The 17121-nt window shown below is 46.1% G+C and overlaps 1 protein-coding gene across 3 annotated transcripts in view; it reads left to right on the top strand.

Annotated features, from left to right (window-relative positions):
• The window catches only part of il1rapl2 (interleukin 1 receptor accessory protein-like 2), a 1171280-nt gene that overhangs the window by 1123849 nt on the left and 30310 nt on the right, over nucleotides 1–17121 (top strand). For all 3 annotated transcript variants that reach the window (XM_072505900.1, XM_072505901.1, XM_072505902.1), the window contains 2 exons: nucleotides 3868–4013; nucleotides 13933–14076. In XM_072505900.1, coding sequence (XP_072362001.1) covers nucleotides 3868–4013; nucleotides 13933–14076 — 290 coding nt within the window. The remainder of the gene's footprint in view (nucleotides 1–3867; nucleotides 4014–13932; nucleotides 14077–17121) is intronic.

The raw sequence follows: 17121 nt of genomic DNA, 5'->3' as shown, positions 1-17121 counted from the left end.
TCAGGGGACTTTTCCTTGATGTCCTAGCTAATATTTATCTCTCAATTAACATCCAAAAGCATTTTATGTGGTCATAATCACCTGCTGTTTACGGGACCTTGCTATGCACAAATTACCTACTGTGTGTCCTTACGTTTCAGCAGTGACTGTGATTCAAAGCAGAATTTCATTGTTGTAAAGTGCTTTGGGACATCATGAATTTTCTTCATACATGCAAGCTGTTGTTGTTGTCCTGTTCAAAAGATCAACAGCGGCATCTGTTAGACTGCAGAAGGAACAATGCACGTCTACTTCTAGACAACATGTCAGTGACTATTGAACAATTCAGAGCTACCGAACCTCAGGATTACCATCATTACAGATTCCCACTTGCAAATGAAAGATCCAGATAAATCCCTCCTGTTCTCCAAAGTGTAAAAGAAAATTTGGGCTTTAAATGGACAAGGCAGTCACAGTGTGTATTAATTACAGAGCTGGGAGAGAATAATGAATCTGCTGTTCAGACTGTGGTCAAACATCACTCATCAAGAGTGACATTTAATCAGGAGCAACAACAAAGGTTTTAAGATAACTCTGCAGTGAGACAATGGCTATTGAGTCACATAAGTGGAAAAGTTAGCAAGAGCATTCGACAGTTTTATGCAACATGGTGAACATCACTGCATTTGAAAGAAACGGCCTTGTATTTTTATAACAGTTTTCGAGACCTTAGGGTTTAGCTCTCCAACCAACCATATCCTTTGTTTGAATTATAGCCACTGTTCTCATGTGGAAACTATGTCAGCTAATTTGCACACAGCAAGATCCCACAACCGACAATGGGGCAGCATGGCAGCACAGTGGTTAGCACAGTTGCTTCACAGCTCCAGGGCCCCAGGTTCAATTCCGGCTTGGGTCACTGTCTGTGCGGAGTCTGCACGTTCTCCCCGTGTGTGCGTGGGTTTCCCCCGGGTGCTCCGGTTTCCTCCCACAGTCCAAAGATGTGCAGGTTAGGTAGGTTGGCCATGATAAATTGTCCTTAGTTGGGTTACAGAGATTGGGTGGAAGGTGGGGTGCTCTTTCCAAGGGCTGGTGCAGATTTGATGGGCTGAATGGCCTCCTTCTGCACTGTAAATTCTATGAATGAGGCAATGACCAGGTAATCTGTTTTTTCATGACGTTGGATTGCACTGGCCGGAGGAACTCTCCTGCACCTCTCTCATTAGTGCCATTGGATCATTCACATCCACCGGAGGAGGCCAATTGGTTTAATATCTCACCCGGCGGATGGTGCCTGTAACGATGCATTGAAATACCAGCCCAAATTAGCCACTCAGGTTTCTGGACTTCCTTTTCAAAAATTTGTCATCAATCCTACTAAAATTGCTCAACCCAATCTTTTATTTTCCTTTCATTTAAGGTGGAAGTGCTAACAGTAAAAGGCTGAACGTTGTAGTCTAATATTTTCTTCACGTGGTCAGAGCCATTTTGTCTGGTCTATCTCAAATGATGCACCAGCAAAAACAAGGAACTCATTGCCTGGGGAACATGGCGTCAATCCAACATTCTGCTACTCTGCGATTCAGTGCATTCCGACGTCAAAACACTAACCTATTTAATTCCTTTCACTATAAGCAACATTAAATATTGAACATATTTCCACGAGATTGGAATTAAATAAAGGAAGGATAGTAAATTTGGTGCTGCATTTGCAATTATGATTGAGGTCATTAGTGGAATTGATTGAGGTGAAGATCAGAGGAAAATGGTGGTACTCTGTGGGAACAGTAGCATAGTGATTATGTTTATGGACTAGTAAACCAGAGGCTTGGATTTATGGTCCAGGGAAGTCGGTTCAAATCCCGTCATAACAGCTGGGAAATTTGAATTCGGCTGATGAAATAATTCTGGAATAAAAAGCTACAATTGGTAATGGTGATGATGAAGCTATTGGATTATTGTAAAAACTTACCAAGTTCACTGATATCCTTAGCCAGTCTGCCTGCGTGTGATTCCAGAACCACAGCAACAAGGCTGATTCTTACCTGCCCTCTGAGGAGCTGGTTTAGCACTGTGGCCTAACAGCTGGCTTGTAATGCAGAACAAGGCCAGCAGCGCGGGTTCAATTCCGTATCGGCCTCCCCGAACAGGCACCGGAATGTGCCGACTTGGGGCTTTTTGCAGTAACTTCATTGAAGCCTACTTGTGACAATAAGCGATTATTATTATTATTAAATGACCGAGCAAGCTGTTATGTTTGCAATGGTGAAAGAAAATGGCTAACCAGCAGCAAAGGACAATTAGGGATGGAGATAAAATGCTTCTCTGGCCAATGACCCTGTGAATTAATCAGGAAATCAATTTTTTAAAAAAAATTTAGAGTACCCAATTAATATGTATTTTTTTCCAATTAAGGGGCAATTTTAGCGTGACCAATCCACCTAACCTGCACATCTTTTGGGTTGTGGGGGTGAAACCCATGCAGACACAGGGAAAATGTGCAAACTCCACACGGACAGTGACCCAGGGCCAGGATTCGAACCCGAGTCCTTAGCGCCGTAGTCCCAGTGCTATCCACTGCGCCACCACGCTACCGTCATCGGGAAATAAATATAGAAACATGATTAAGTCCCTTGAAACCGCCCCACGATTCAATTTTACCAAGACTGAACTGTGTCTTAACTTCATTTAACGGCCTCATTTCTGTAATTCTTAATATCTGCCAGTCTATGATCTGAATTTTTTAATTGGCTCCCTACCTCAATAGCTTTTTGGGGGAGACAGTTCCATATTTTACTAGTCTTTGCATGATTGAAGAAGTGTTTCCTACACCCTTGGACAACACAGTTCTAATCTGGGTGGCACGGTAGCACAGTGGACAGCACTGTTGCTTCACAGCTCCAGGGTCCCAGGTTTGAATCCTGGCTTGGGTCAATATGTGGAGTCTGCACATTCTCCCTGTGTCTGCGTTGGTTTCCTCCGGGTGCTCCGGTTTCCTCCCACATGTCCCGAAATACTCCCACTATTAGGTAATTTGGACATTCCCTCTGTGAACCCGAACAGGCGCCGGAAAGTCGCGACTAGGGGCTTTTCACAGTAACTTCATTGCAGTTAATATAAGCCTACTGGTGACAGTAAAGATTATTATTAATTGGATGGTATGCCCCCTTGTCCTGGGCTCCCCCACCAGAGAATATCGTTTCCGTCGACATATCCTGTTAGAGCTCTAGTATAGTAGGTTTTGGGGTGGTTTAACTCACTTGGCTTGACAGCTGGTTCGCAATGCAGAGTGAGGTCAGCAGCGCGGGTTCAATTCCCGTACCAGCTGAGGTTATTCACGAAGGTCCTGCCTTCTCAACCTTGCCCCTTACCTGGGGTGGGTGACCGTCAGGTTAAATCAATACCAGGCAGCACCCCCCCCCTCCCCCCCCCAAAAAGGGGAAAGCAGCCTATGGTCATCTGGGCCTATGGCGACTTGTAGGTTTACAAGAGGGAGTAAGAGTGAAGGTGGCTCCTTCCATCTGCCAAGTCCATCAGGCTGTAGAATGCAGCAGTAAATCTGACCTCTGAAGCTACTGGGCTTTCAAATTAACCACTGCACGTATGGCACCCCATCCCCATCCTAAAATAGCAGCAGAGAGCGGGCCAATTTATCTGGAAGATGGTTCCATTGTACTGCTGTCAGTTTTATGTTCAATGAATCCTTGATTTTCTTTGTATAAGTACACTGTTGTAGCTCTGTGATGTTTGTACCTTTTGTATAAAGGTATTGTTTACTGTTTAATAATTAAAGTAGCAGCAGTCATTAATACACAACCAGGAAAGCAGTGAAGCAGAGCACATTTAAAGGTTTGATTTTCTCTCTCCCCCCCCCCCCCCACCCCATAGAGTTCTAAATGAGCACCTTGGGGAGAAGGAAGTGGAATTATCGCTGTTGTTTGATTGGGTGAAAGAGACGGACTTGGGGAATTATACGTGCATCGTAGAAAATCGAATTGGACGCACACAGACCAGCATTCTTCTGCAAAGAAAAGGTAACCATCGGCAATGCATTGTGCGGAAATCTAACTCATTGATCCCATGAGGTCTGTGTTTCTGCATGTTGAATGATCAGCAGCCGTTAACTCATTGTTAGTCAATGTAGTAGTGAAGGAAGAGACTTCATGGAACGCACGGTAGACTGGATAAGAACAAGGTTTATTTACACTGTACACACTAGCCACAAGTGCTACAACGTCTCACCCCTACCTGCCCCCAGACCGGGGTTTATATGGTGGCACGGTAGCACAGTGGCTAGCACTGCTGCTTCACAGCGCCAGGGTCCCAGGTTCGATTCCCGGCTTGGGTCACTGTCTGTGCGGAGTCTGCACGTTCTCCCCGTGTCTGCGCGAGTTTCCTCCGGGTGCTCCGGTTTCTTCCCACAGTCCCGAAAGACGTGCTGTTAGGTAATTTGGACATTCTGAATTCTCCCTCTGTGTACCCGAACAGGCGCCGGAATGTGGCGACTCGAGGCTTGTCACAGTAATTTCATTGCAGTGCTCTTTTTTAAATTTAGCGTGCCCAATTCATTTTTTCCAATCAAGGGGCAATTTAGCGTGGCCAATCTACCTAGCCTGCACATCTTTTTGGGTTGTGGGGAGAAACCCACGCAAACACGGGGAGAATGTGCAAACTCCACAAGGACAGTGACCCAGAGCCAGGATCAAACCTGGGACCTCGACGCCATAGTGCTAACCACTGTGTCACCGTACTGCACTTTGCAGTGTTAATGTAAGCCTACTTGCAACAATAATCATAGATCATAGAATTTACAGTGCAGAAGGAGGTCATTCAGCCAATCGAGTCTGCACCGGCCCTAACAAAGAGCACCCTACTTGATCAAGCTCACATATCCATCCCATCCCACTGACCCCCACTTAACCTTTTAGGACACTAAGGGCAATCCACCTAACCTGCACATCTTTGGACTATGGGAGGAAACCGGAGCACCCGGACAAAATCCACGCAGACACGAGGAGAACGTGCAGCCTCCGCACAGACAGTGACGCAAGCTGGGAATCGAACCTGGGACCCTGGAGCTGCAAAGCAACTGTGCTAACCACTATGCTACCATGCTGCCTATGCTAATCTTTAATAATAAAGATTATTAGACCCTGTGAAGCTCCTACCAGACAGGGGGCAGGCTCCACCCCCTCAATTACCGGGGGAGTTCATATTCCATGGTGGAGGAGGGGAATCGAATACAACATAGTGCTTGGGCCCTGAGGGGGGTGGGGGTCGTACCAGTCACTATCCCAGAATGAGCGCCCAGTTTATCCTCTGACTGCTCTGACACTTTTGTGGCCCCCCCTTTCCATCTCCCACCCACCATGACCTTGAAATGACCCGAAACTCTGCTGCCTGTATCTCAGCTGACATACCAAGACCCGCTTACCCATCACCCTGTGAAGCAACAGTGCTAACCACTGTGCTACCGTGCTGCCAACCTTAAAACCTGCCTCTTTGTCCAAGCTTTTGGGTTCTCTTTCGTGGATACCTCCCTAATGGCCCCTGGGAAGCGCCTTGGAGCAGTAGTGCGCATTATAGGCGCTATGTCAACGCAAGGTGCTGTTGTAGATCTGAAGCTGGAGGGAAACATTGGTGTTCTGGGCGGTCATCCAAATATAAATGTGTTTGGAGCACCCCCTGCCGTCTACTCCTGGACACAGCTGCCCAAAGTGCCTCCGGTTGAAAACCCAGCCTTTAATAAGCAGCACCTCGCTGGATTCCACTGCAACGATTTTGACGGATGTTTCTCCAACATATGCATATATATAATCTATATTTAAAAAAACGTCTATAAGGGATAACTGGAGGGCGCCCTGTGAGTGTGATGCCTGTGCTTGTATTCACTGTTAACACACAAGCAGCGTTTGAAAAGACAACGTGCAGCATTCCACACCCAACCCGGCTCACATTTCCAGCGGATTCTTTTGTTTGAGAAGTTTTATTTCATTATTCAGGTGGGAATTTGAAAACGCATTACTGACGATGCGGAGCCCAAGCCTGAAGATGATTCTTGAGCTATAAAAGTGGAATAATTCTTGCCCCAGATGGAAAGGCACATGTTTGACACGCTCCCAGTGAAAGGCAAGCTCCAAAATAAAGTGATTGCAATCAAAATAATGCCATTTCAAAACAAAAGTGAAACGAAACCGCCTTTGCACTGAAGCAGTTGTATTTCTTGGGAAGATGCGGTGGTTTATGTGATATTTAGTTCTCCAGTGTATCAATAAAGTGGGTCAGATCCATCAATCATTTATCCACAGTTTGGTCTCTTTCCTTTTTAATCGTGCCGTAATGCACGGAGGTGAGAACACAAACATGACAAATTGCTCAGCTTGTACCTCTAATGGGCTGGAGATTTATGAAGAGCGCGGATCATTCGGAGATGGGTTGCTGGGGCGGACCCAGTTGCAGCGAGTGAGCAGTCTCGCTTATTCGCCGCCTGTGTGCTCCAAAAGGGTCGCTTTGCACAACCGCGGGGAGGTTCAGGATTCCTTGTCCACCGATCCGTAAAATGCAGGAGTCTGGTGCAAAAAAAAATATTGAACGGAGAGCTGGCCTTCATCGGTAGAATGTAAAAGGACATTTTAGCACAGCTGCACAAAAGCCCTGTTTAGTTCATGTCTGAATTGCTCAGCCTAATTCTGACAATAGCATTTTTAGAAAGGCTGTGAAGGAGTGCACTGCGGATTGATCAGGGCCTTACCGGTGTTAGATAACGTGGAGGCGAGATTACATTCACCAGAATCGTAGATTCCCCACAGTGCAGAAGGAGGCCGTTCGGCCCATCGAGTCTGACCCTACCTGGATCCATTCCCAACCACAGGAACCACACCTAACCTGCAAGTCTTTGAACACAAAGGGTTAATTTATCATGGCCAATCCACCTAACCTGCACACCTATGGACTGTACGAAGTCTTACAACACCAGGTTAAAGTCCAACAGGTTTGTTTCGATGTCACTAGCTTTCGGAGCGCTGCTCCTTCCTCAGGTGAATGAAGAGGTATGTTCCAGAAACACATATATAGACAAATTCAAAGATGCCAAACAATGCTTGGAATGCGAGCATTAGTAGGTGATTAAATCTTTACAGATCCAGAGATGGGGTAACCCCAGGTTAAAGAGGTGTGAATTGTACCAAGCCAGGATAGTTGGTAGGATTTCGCAGGCCAGATGGTGGGGGATGAATGTAATGCGACATGAATCCCAGGTCCCGGTTGAGGCCGCACTCATGTGTGCGGAACTTGGCTATAAGTTTCTGCTCGGCGATTCTGCATTGTCGCGGGTCCTGAAGGCCGCCTTGGAGAACGCTTACCCGGAGATCAGAGGCTGAATGCCCTTGACTGCTGAAGTGTTCCCCGACTGGAAGGGAACATTCCTGCCTGGTGATTGTTGCGCGATGTCCGTTCATTCGTTGTCGCAGCGTTTGCATGGTCTCGCCAATGTACCACGCTTCGGGACATCCTTTCCTGCAGCGTATGAGGTAGACAACGTTGGCCGAGTCGCACGAGTATGTACCGCGTACCTGGTGGGTGGTGTTCTCACGTGTAATAGTGGTATCCATGTCGATGATCTGGCACGTCTTGCAGAGATTGCCATGACAGGGTTGTGTGGTGTCGTGGTCACTGTTCTGAAGACTGGGTAGTTTGCTGCAAACAATGGTTCATTTGAGGTTGCGCGGTTGTTTGAAGGCAAGTAGTGGGGGTGTGGGGATGACCTTGGCAAGATGTTCATCGTCATCAATGACGTGTTGAAGGCTGTGAAGAAGATGACGTAGTTTCTCCGCTCCGGGGACGTACTGGACGACGAAGGGTATTCTGTCGGTTGTGTCCCATGTTTGTCTTCTGAGGAGGTCGGTCCGGTTTTTCGCTGTGGCGCGTTGGAACTGTCGATCGATGAGTCGAGTGCCATATCCCGTTCGTACGAGGGCATCTTTCAACGTCTGTAGATGTCTGTTACGCTCCTCCTCGTCTGAGCAGATCCTGTGTATACGGAGCGCTTGTCCATAGGGTATGGCTTCTTTAATGTGTTTAGGGTGGAAGCTGGAGAAGTGGAGCATCATGAGGTTATCCGTAGGTTTGCGGTAAAGCGGCCTGCGAAATCCTACCAACTGTCCTGGCTTGGTACAATTCACACCTCTTTAACCTGGGGTTACCCCATCTCTGGATCTGTAAAGATTTAATCACCTGCTAATGCTCGCATTCCAAGCATTGTTTGGCATCTTTGAATTTGTCTATATATGTGTTTCTGGAACATAGCTCTTCATTCACCTGAGGAAGGAGCAGCGCTCCGAAAGCTAGTGACATCGAAACAAACCTGTTGGACTTTAACCTGGTGTTGTAAGACTTCGTACTGTGCTCACCCCAGTCCAACGCCGGCATCTCCACACCTATGGACTGTGGGAGGAAAGGGCAGCACGGTAACACACGTGGATAGCACTGTGTCTTCACAGCGCCAGGCTCACAGATTCGATTCCCCGCTGGGTCACTGTCTGTGCGGAGTCTGCACGTTCGCCCGTGTCTGCGTGGGTTTCCTCCGGGTGCTCCGGTTTCCTCCCACAATCCAAAGACGTGCAGGTTAGGTGGATTGGCCATGATAAATTACCCTTAGTGACCAAATAGATTAGGAGGGGTTATTGGGTTACAGGGATAAGGTGGAAGTGAGGGCTTAAGTTTGTTGGTGCAGACTCGATGGACTGTTTGTTCTATGAAACCGTAGCACTCGGAGGAAACCCACACAGACACGGGGAGAATGTGCAAACTCCACACAGACAGCCACCAGAAGTCGGAATTGAACCCGGCTCCCTGGTGCTGTGAGGCAGCAGTGCTAACCACTGTGCCAAGGAGACTTCACTGGAATATAGAAAGTTAAGGGGGTGCAGTCCATTCAGGACAGTGTTAGGTACTCTATCCCACAAGAGGGATGCTATTGATCACTTGAGTAGTACTGAAGTAATCATTTTAAACCTGAGATCAATATGTTTCTGCTCAGTCAGGTTATCAAAGGACATAGAACCAAGGCAGGTGGAACTTGATACAAATCAACCATGATCTAACTGAATAGTAGAACAGGCTCAAGGCATGAAGGGCCACCTCCTGTTCCTATGGTCTTATGAATACGAACATGCTGGTTTAGCACAGTGGGCTAAACAGCTGGCTTGTAATGCAGAACAATGCCAACAGTGCAGGTGCAATTCTCGTACCGGCCTCCACGACCAGGCGCCGGAATGTGGTGACTAGGGGCTTTTTGCAGTAAATTAATTGAAGCTTACTTGTGACAATAAGTGATTATTATTATGCCTTATAAAACCAGAAGGTTTTAATGTCACAAATGCAATAATAGCCCGTGGATAACAAGAATTTAGGTCAATCTCTAGGATTCCAACTATTGCAGTTCTTTTGATGTCCCATGTATTCCATCTCCTCCAGAAATCTCTCAACTATTCTGCTCTATCAGACGATAGATATTCACTTGCGTTAACTTGGTGCCAACTGCTGACAACCACTGCTTCATCAGTCGTAAGTTGCATGATCACAGAATCATAGAATTCTTACAGTGCAGAAGGAGGCCATTCGGCCCATCAAGTCTGCACCGACCATCCGAAAAACCACCCTACACAGACCTAATCCCCGTCCTATCCCTGTTACCCCACCTAACCTTTGGACACTTAGGGGCAATTTAGCATGGCCAATCCACCTAACCTGCCATCTTTGAACTGTGGGAGGAAACTGGAGCACCCAGAGGAAACCCATGTAGATGTAGGGAGAAGGTGCAAACTCCACTAAGACATCCACCCAAAGTCGGAATCGAACCCGGGTCCTTGGCCCTGTGCGGCAGCAGTGCTAACCACTGTGCCGCCAATGTGAAAAGTTCTACTCTGAACATGATTTGAATGAATTGAAGCTCTTCAAGAAAAAGCAATTTTTATTTTACAATATCACCTGCAGCTAATAATAATAATAATCTTTATTGTCACAAGTAGTTTTACATTAACAGTGCAATGAAGTTACTGTGAAAAGCCTCTAGTCACCACATTCTAGAAGTCTGCTCGGGTACACAGAGGGAGAATTCAGCATATCCAATTCACCTAACAGCACGTCTTTCGGGACTTGTGGGAGGAAACCGGAGCACCGGGAGGAAACCCACGCACACACGGGGAGAACATGCAGACTCCGTACAGCCAGTGACCCAAGCCGGAGCTGAATCTGGGTCCCTGGAGCTGTGAAGCAAGAGTGCTAACCACTCTGCTACTGTGCCGCCATTGGCTTCCAGCACATTCCTCAACAGCATGTTAGCACTACTGCAGGAAGAATGTCACCACTATTGTTGATGTACATAGGAAGGCCTGTAATAAGAAACAATCTAAAGTGGGCAATATTCATTGACATACATTGTTTCTGGCTACATATCAACTCGCTTTTCAATTGTGCTCATTCAGGATAAGATAATAGACAAGTGCTTTTGTTATTGACACTTTAAAGGCCTGATTGATTGTCACATTTATAAGGATGTATCAACAACAGGTTCTTTTTAAAGAAAATTATGAATTTAAGGAGGTCCACACATGTCACTATTATTATAGGGTTCTGCACTGAGTGTATCCTGGGTGAAAGGGCATGGAACTGCCATGAATTGGCATGGAGGATATAAGGGGCTATTAGGGTATGGGTAGACGTATGAGTTGGCATGCATTGCCTTGGAAGGGGGGCATAGAGGACATGAAATTTGCTTTTGAAAGATTTTCTGAATCCAGACTATGGTTCATGACTCCTCAGAGGGGCCATGAAGCACAAGTCATGGAGAATCTGGCCAGTCTCCACAAAGGTTGCAGGAGGCTAGAATGGCTATCTATGGAGGCAGCCAGGTCAGGATCCCTTAACCACCGACATTAGGGACATTAGGGGTACCGGGAATGAGGGCAGGAATCCCAGAATCAGGTCCTGCCTACTCATTTAAATTGGCTTATGACTCTCTGAAAATTAAGCCCAAAGTGTCCAATGAGAATCACACCCACATCCTGGGCGGGATTCTCTCAGCCCAGGGCCGGGCCGGAGAATCCCCGTGACTGCCGCGAATCGTGCCACGCTGCCGCCACGCGATTCTCCGCAGAGCGGAGAATAGACGCCATTGCCGCCGGCGTGGTTGGTGCGGTGCCAGTCGAGAGACCCTCTACGCGGCCGGCCCGCTGATTCTTGGCCCGGGATGGGCCGAGCGGCCGTCGTGAAAACGCCGAGTCCCGCCGGCACCCTCCACACCTGCTCTCAGCCGGTGGGACCTCGGCATGGAAGAGTCGGGGGTGGGGGAGAAGGGTGGGTCCGACCCCGGGTGGGGGGGCCTCCAATGTGGCCTCTGCCTGTGGGCCTCGTTTCATCCACGCCGGCCCCTGTAGCCCTGCGCCATGTTGCGTTGGTGCCGGCACGTTGAAGGAAGGCACTGCGCTTGTGCGCGTTAGTGCCGGCACCACTGCGCATGCGCGAATCCCGGTTCGTGCCGAGAATAGCAGCTGGAGCGGCATGAACCGCTCCAGTTCCGTGCTGGCCCCCTGTAGGGGCCATAATTAGTCGTGGGGTCGGCCCGTTCACACCATCGTAAAACGCGACGGCGTTTACAACAGCGTGGACACTCTGCCGCGGGATTAGAGAATCCCGCCCCCTATACCTCCACACAGAATCACAAAATGGTTACGATGCAGAAGGAGACCATTTAGCCCATCATGTCTGCACCGACTCTCCAAATGAGCTAATTGACTTGTTGGTCTCTAATTGCCCCAACTATTTCCGTGGTCTTTACGTATTTATAAAATAACCTTGGGTTTTTCATGATTTTACTTCCCAATATCTTTCTCTGCCCTCTCTTGGCTTTCCTGATTTCTTTTTTAATTTCACCCCGTGCACTTTTTATATTCTTCATACTTTCTACAGTCTTGTACCGTAGCATCTTGCTGCCTATAGCTGTCCTCCTCTCCCAAACCCTGGCAGACTAACTGTATCTGAGCATTCAAGGATATTTTTGAAATCCTTTTGAAAACCCAAGACCACAGCAGGGTAAAGCTGGCTGCTGATTGGCTTCCCTTGAGAGATCAACTCTCTTTCACTTTGGAACTAAATGAGTGGTTTAAAGAACAGCTTTTTGAACTCGGCATTCTCAACAGTTTTCTGGGACTTTGGAGACTCTCTTCTATCCACTGTCAGCACACAAGTTGCTGCAATTGTCTCCAAGTGTAAATATCTTGCACGTTCTTCCCTGTAAAACAATTTGGGTCCCCTTTAATCCCTAACAATCATAGAATTTACAGTGCAGAAGGAGGCCACTCGGCCCATTGAGTCTGCACCGGCCCTTGGAAAGAGCACCCTACGTAAACCCACGCCTCTACCCTATCCCTGTAACCCTGTAACCCAGTAACCCCGCCTCACCTTTTTTGGACACTAAGGGCTATTTATCATGGCCAATCCACCTAACCCGCACACCTTTGTTAATCAAACCACCCTAATTTGCTGTCAGACAGGAAGGTCCCATGACTTTCTTCATTTTACCTTAAATTAAAGACGCTGTCCCAAAACATACTAATTTTATAAGCTTCATAACTGAAATACTACCAACATTTTTTCTACATAATAAGTTAGAATATATTCATATCTTTATAGCAACACAAATACAGGGGTTACTGTCATGTTTTTTCCTCCAATTTGATAATTGAACTCCCTATATTATAAACTATATTGCATTTTACAAACACCTAGAGCATGATTGAGTTCTTTGTTTTTGACTGAACAAAGAAGTCCCATTAAATAACTTTAATATTGGTCACAAATCCATTTCCGATTTCTTTAAAGTTGTGCACCATATAGGATATTTTTTAGGTGAGTCTGGACATATTTTGGCAAAAGTCGGAGGACATTTTTCAAAACTTTATTAATAGGTTAGATTGACAATATAATGTTGGCAAAGTTCACAGTAAGATTTGACGTAAGTTAGTTATGATTTTGTATCAAATATTTGTTGGGGTTATTTTTAAGGCACAAGTTTAGAGAATTATAGAATAACACAAAGTAGGAGGAGTTTTTTTGGCTCACTGTTTCATTGCCAGCTCTTTCCCTCGAGCTCTGCAATTCTTTTCCCCCTTTTAGTTATTTATCTAATTCAGGTTCACAGGGTTGATCCTGGCTATGGAAGGACTTACTTATGAGGGGAGGTTGAGTAGGTTGGGCTTGTACTCATTGGAGTTTAGAAGAGTGAGAGGTGACTTTAATGAAACACATAGGATTCTCAGGGGGCTCGACAGGGGAGATGCTGAGAGGATGTTTCCCCTTGTGGGAGAGTCTAGGACCAGAGGGCAGAATCTCAGTCAGGACTCGCCCATTCAAGACAGTGATAAGGAGGAATTTCTTCTTTCAGAGGTGGTGAATCTGTGGAATTCTTTACTGCAGAGAGCTGTAGAGGCTGGGTTGTTCAGTATGTTCAAGGCTGAGATAGACAGGTTTCTAATCAGTAAGGGAACCAAGGGTTCTGGGGATAAGGCGGGAAAGTGGAGTTGAGGATTATCACATCAGATCAGTCATGATCTCATTGAATGGAGGAGCAGACTCATTGGCCTCAAGGGTCTATCTGCTCCCACGTCTTATTGTCTTATGGTTTAATTCCTTTTTTGAAAGCTATAATTGAATCTGCTTTCTCCTCTGAGGGCTTGCTGAGTAAAAAAAAAATCTTCCTTTTGGTTCCTCGACAATTATCGTAGGTCGTGCCCTTTGGCTGCCGACCCTTCTGCTCCTGGAAGCTGTTTTCTCTGCAGATGAGGGGCCAGTTCGTATGGATCGGTGAATTTTTCTTCAGCTCACCATTGCAGATCACTGTCTGTGCGTTGCTATGATTGACTACTTTGTGATTCTGTTACCCTCCATTTGTTCCAGACTTGATGTACAGAGTAGAACTTGCAGGCGGCCTGGGAGCCATTCTCCTCCTGATCACCTTTCTTGTGACAATATACAAATGCTACAATATTGAAATGATGCTGTTTTACCGGAGCCATTTTGGAAGCGATGAAACTGAAGATGGTAAGTAGACACATATTCTAATGATGCCTTGCTTCTCTATGATATGCGGCAATTCTTGAATTTAGATTTGACGTACTTTTACAGGAATTTGCTTACGGCACTGATCTCTTTTGTTGCAAGCTCAGATCCCCACAGGGTATTCATGGAACCATTTTTCATCAGTTCAGTACAAGTGAGATAAAATGTTCAATTAACTAAAAGAGACGGTTTCTTGCCAGGCATCTGTCTCCCGGATAATACTTTAATTTAACAAAATGTCTAACCATACGCTGTTGTCATATTTTTCATAACGCCAATCACACCACAAGTGCTTTTGTGCTGTTGTATACTTTGCTGCATGACAGCTCTACCAGAAAGTCATTTGTGTGGACAAGATAATTTGTTTGAGGCTTTTGGCTCCATTTTAATTTTTTTGTTTCTGTTACCAAGCATTTATTTCCCCCCGCGTTGGGTGGACACTAAAAGGGGTCATCAGTTACTAAAGCCACGAGTCAAAAAAATTGTTGCTTATAAATATAGATTTGTTTTTTAACATGTTGCTGCCTATTAAGGAATGAAAGTAAAAGTTACTGGGTACAGTTTGCTTTTATGTCTGAGTGACTCATCTGAGGAAGGAGCAGCGCTCCGAAAGCTATTGATTTGAAACAAACCTGTTGGACTTTAACCTGGTGTTGTAAGACTTCTTTATGTCTGAGGATCTGTGCTGGGTCCCCTATCATTTGTCATTTATATAAATGACATACATGACTATGTGGCTGGTAGGATCAGTAAGTTTGTGGATGACACAAAGATTAGCCGGGTGGTTAACAGTGAAGTTTAGTGTCTTGGGCTACAGGATAATGCAGGCGGGATGGTCAAATGGCAGAAAAGTGGCAGATGAAATTTAACCCTGAAAAGTATGAGGTGATACACTTTGGAAGGCGTAATGTAACAAGGAAGTATTCAATGAATGGCATGACATTGAGAAGTTCTGAAGGACAAAGGGACCTTGACGTGTTTGTCCATAGATCTCTGAAGGCAGAAGGGCAGGTTAATAGGTGTAAAAGGCATATGGGACACTTGCCTTTATCAATCGAGGCATTGATTACTAAAGCAGGGAGGTCATGTTGGAGTTGTATGGAACTTTGGTGAGGACACAGCTGGAGCACTGTGTGCAATTCTGGTCGCCACGCCAGATGTGATTGCACTGGAGGGGGTGCCGAGCTGATTCACCAGGATGTTGCCTGGGATGGAACATTTAAGTTATGAAGAGAAGTTAGATAGGCTTGGGTTGTTTTCGCTGGAGCAGAGAAATCAGAAGGGCGACCTGATCGGGGTGTATAAGATTATGAGGGTGGATAGGGAACAGCTGTTCCCCTTAATTAAAGGGGCAGTTACGAGGGGATCAGGGGCAGGAGATTTAGGGGGGATTTGAGGAAAAACATTTTTTACCCAGAGAGTGGAGATGGCACTGCCTGGGAGGATGGTACAGGCGGGTTGCCTCACATCCTTTAAAAAGTACCTGGTTGAGCACTTGGCACGTCATAGAATTCAAGGCTGTGGGCCAAGGGCTGGCAAATGGGATTAGGTGGGCAGGTCGGGGCCTTTCACGTGTTGGTGCAGACTCGATGGGCCGAAGGGCCTCTTTAGCACTATTATTCTGTGATTCTATTCGCAAATCCAAGTTTAAAAAACAACCCTCAGCGGAATTCTCTGTCGGCGGGATCCTCCACTCTGCAGGCAGCGGACCCCTGCCCGTGGGTTTCCCGACGGCGGAGGGTGGCCACAATGGGAAATCCCATTATCCGGCTGCGGGAACGGAGAATCCCGCTGCCGGCAGGGGTGCGTCGCTCCGGAAAACACAGCTGGCAAACCGGAGAATCCCGCACCCTGTCTATATAACCTTTTCTTTGGGCTGTCATTTTTCGTGTTATACAATAGTTAAGCTAGTTACATTTAGGTTTGCTAGTTGATAGGAACGTTACTGAAATGCGTAAACATCTAAACTCTTTTATGTAGTGGATAGTCTCTGAATACATCAAATATATTTATTTACAACTATCCAGAAGAACTGCTTTCCTGGTTTTGAAAGCAGGGGATGAATTTCTGTTTCTGTGCATATTTGTTCCACAGTCTGAATGGCAATGGCATCTGCAGTAACACTTCAATACTTTTTAGATTATGCCAGCAGATTTCCCATGATTTTGCTCATGGTGAGTCAAAGTTGCACATTGAAGTGTAACATCTGAAGAATAAAAAAAACTGAGTGTGAGGCTTACACAAGTGCTATTTGCCAAGTGCTCAGAACAAATTCCTTTAAACACGCCCAACTCAAATCTCAACGGGCTAAACCTGATGTTCTCATACTTTGAGTGCTGAAGGGAGAGCTTTATCTGGTTGAGTGAAACAATAGGAGTATCAAAACGCACGGCAGGCAGGCTAGCGGTGAGTACAGTAAACCGCAAGCTTTGCAGAAGTACCTGGTCCTTTTTTTTAGGAATTCTCACACTGCATGCTAGACAGAAAGAGCATGAATAATGGGCGTCGGAAATTAACAAATATTGGAAATGTGACCAAGAAAGGCCGACAAATGTTTCCTCAACCTTTTGATAACACAGCTGGCCAGGGCTTAAACATCTAAAATCAAGCAGATACTTGTGTCGTATATCGCAACATCTTCAGCTCCCAGTAGGCAAACTCTGAGAGGCACACATCTGGTCACAATGCACCTGCTTTTACCTGCCAGGGAATGTGAATGTCAGACTGAGCCAAGATTCTGCTCCTGGTTATTATCAGGCAGTGCTGCGGATCATCAAGGCAAACTCTGCCAAGGCAACTGGAGAATGACTGCTCCTCCAGAATCCCAACCATGTCCAGGCACTGCGCTCAAATTGGCTCCTTAGCCTCATTGTGGAATATGTTGTTTAATCTTGGGTAGGGTAACATATTCATACCGAGCTGCCAGACATTCATGAACGGGTGACTAGAATAATTATTACTGCACCTAGAAACGTTTTGCAGTATTTCTTTGCTACTTTGAAACACTGACGACAAATATATTCCATA

This window comes from Scyliorhinus torazame, chromosome 5 (genome assembly GCF_047496885.1).
Source record: "Scyliorhinus torazame isolate Kashiwa2021f chromosome 5, sScyTor2.1, whole genome shotgun sequence".
NCBI classification, from domain to species: Eukaryota; Metazoa; Chordata; class Chondrichthyes; order Carcharhiniformes; family Scyliorhinidae; genus Scyliorhinus; species Scyliorhinus torazame.
Note: the sequence above shows the minus strand (reverse complement) of the source record. Positions and strands in the feature narration are given on the sequence as shown.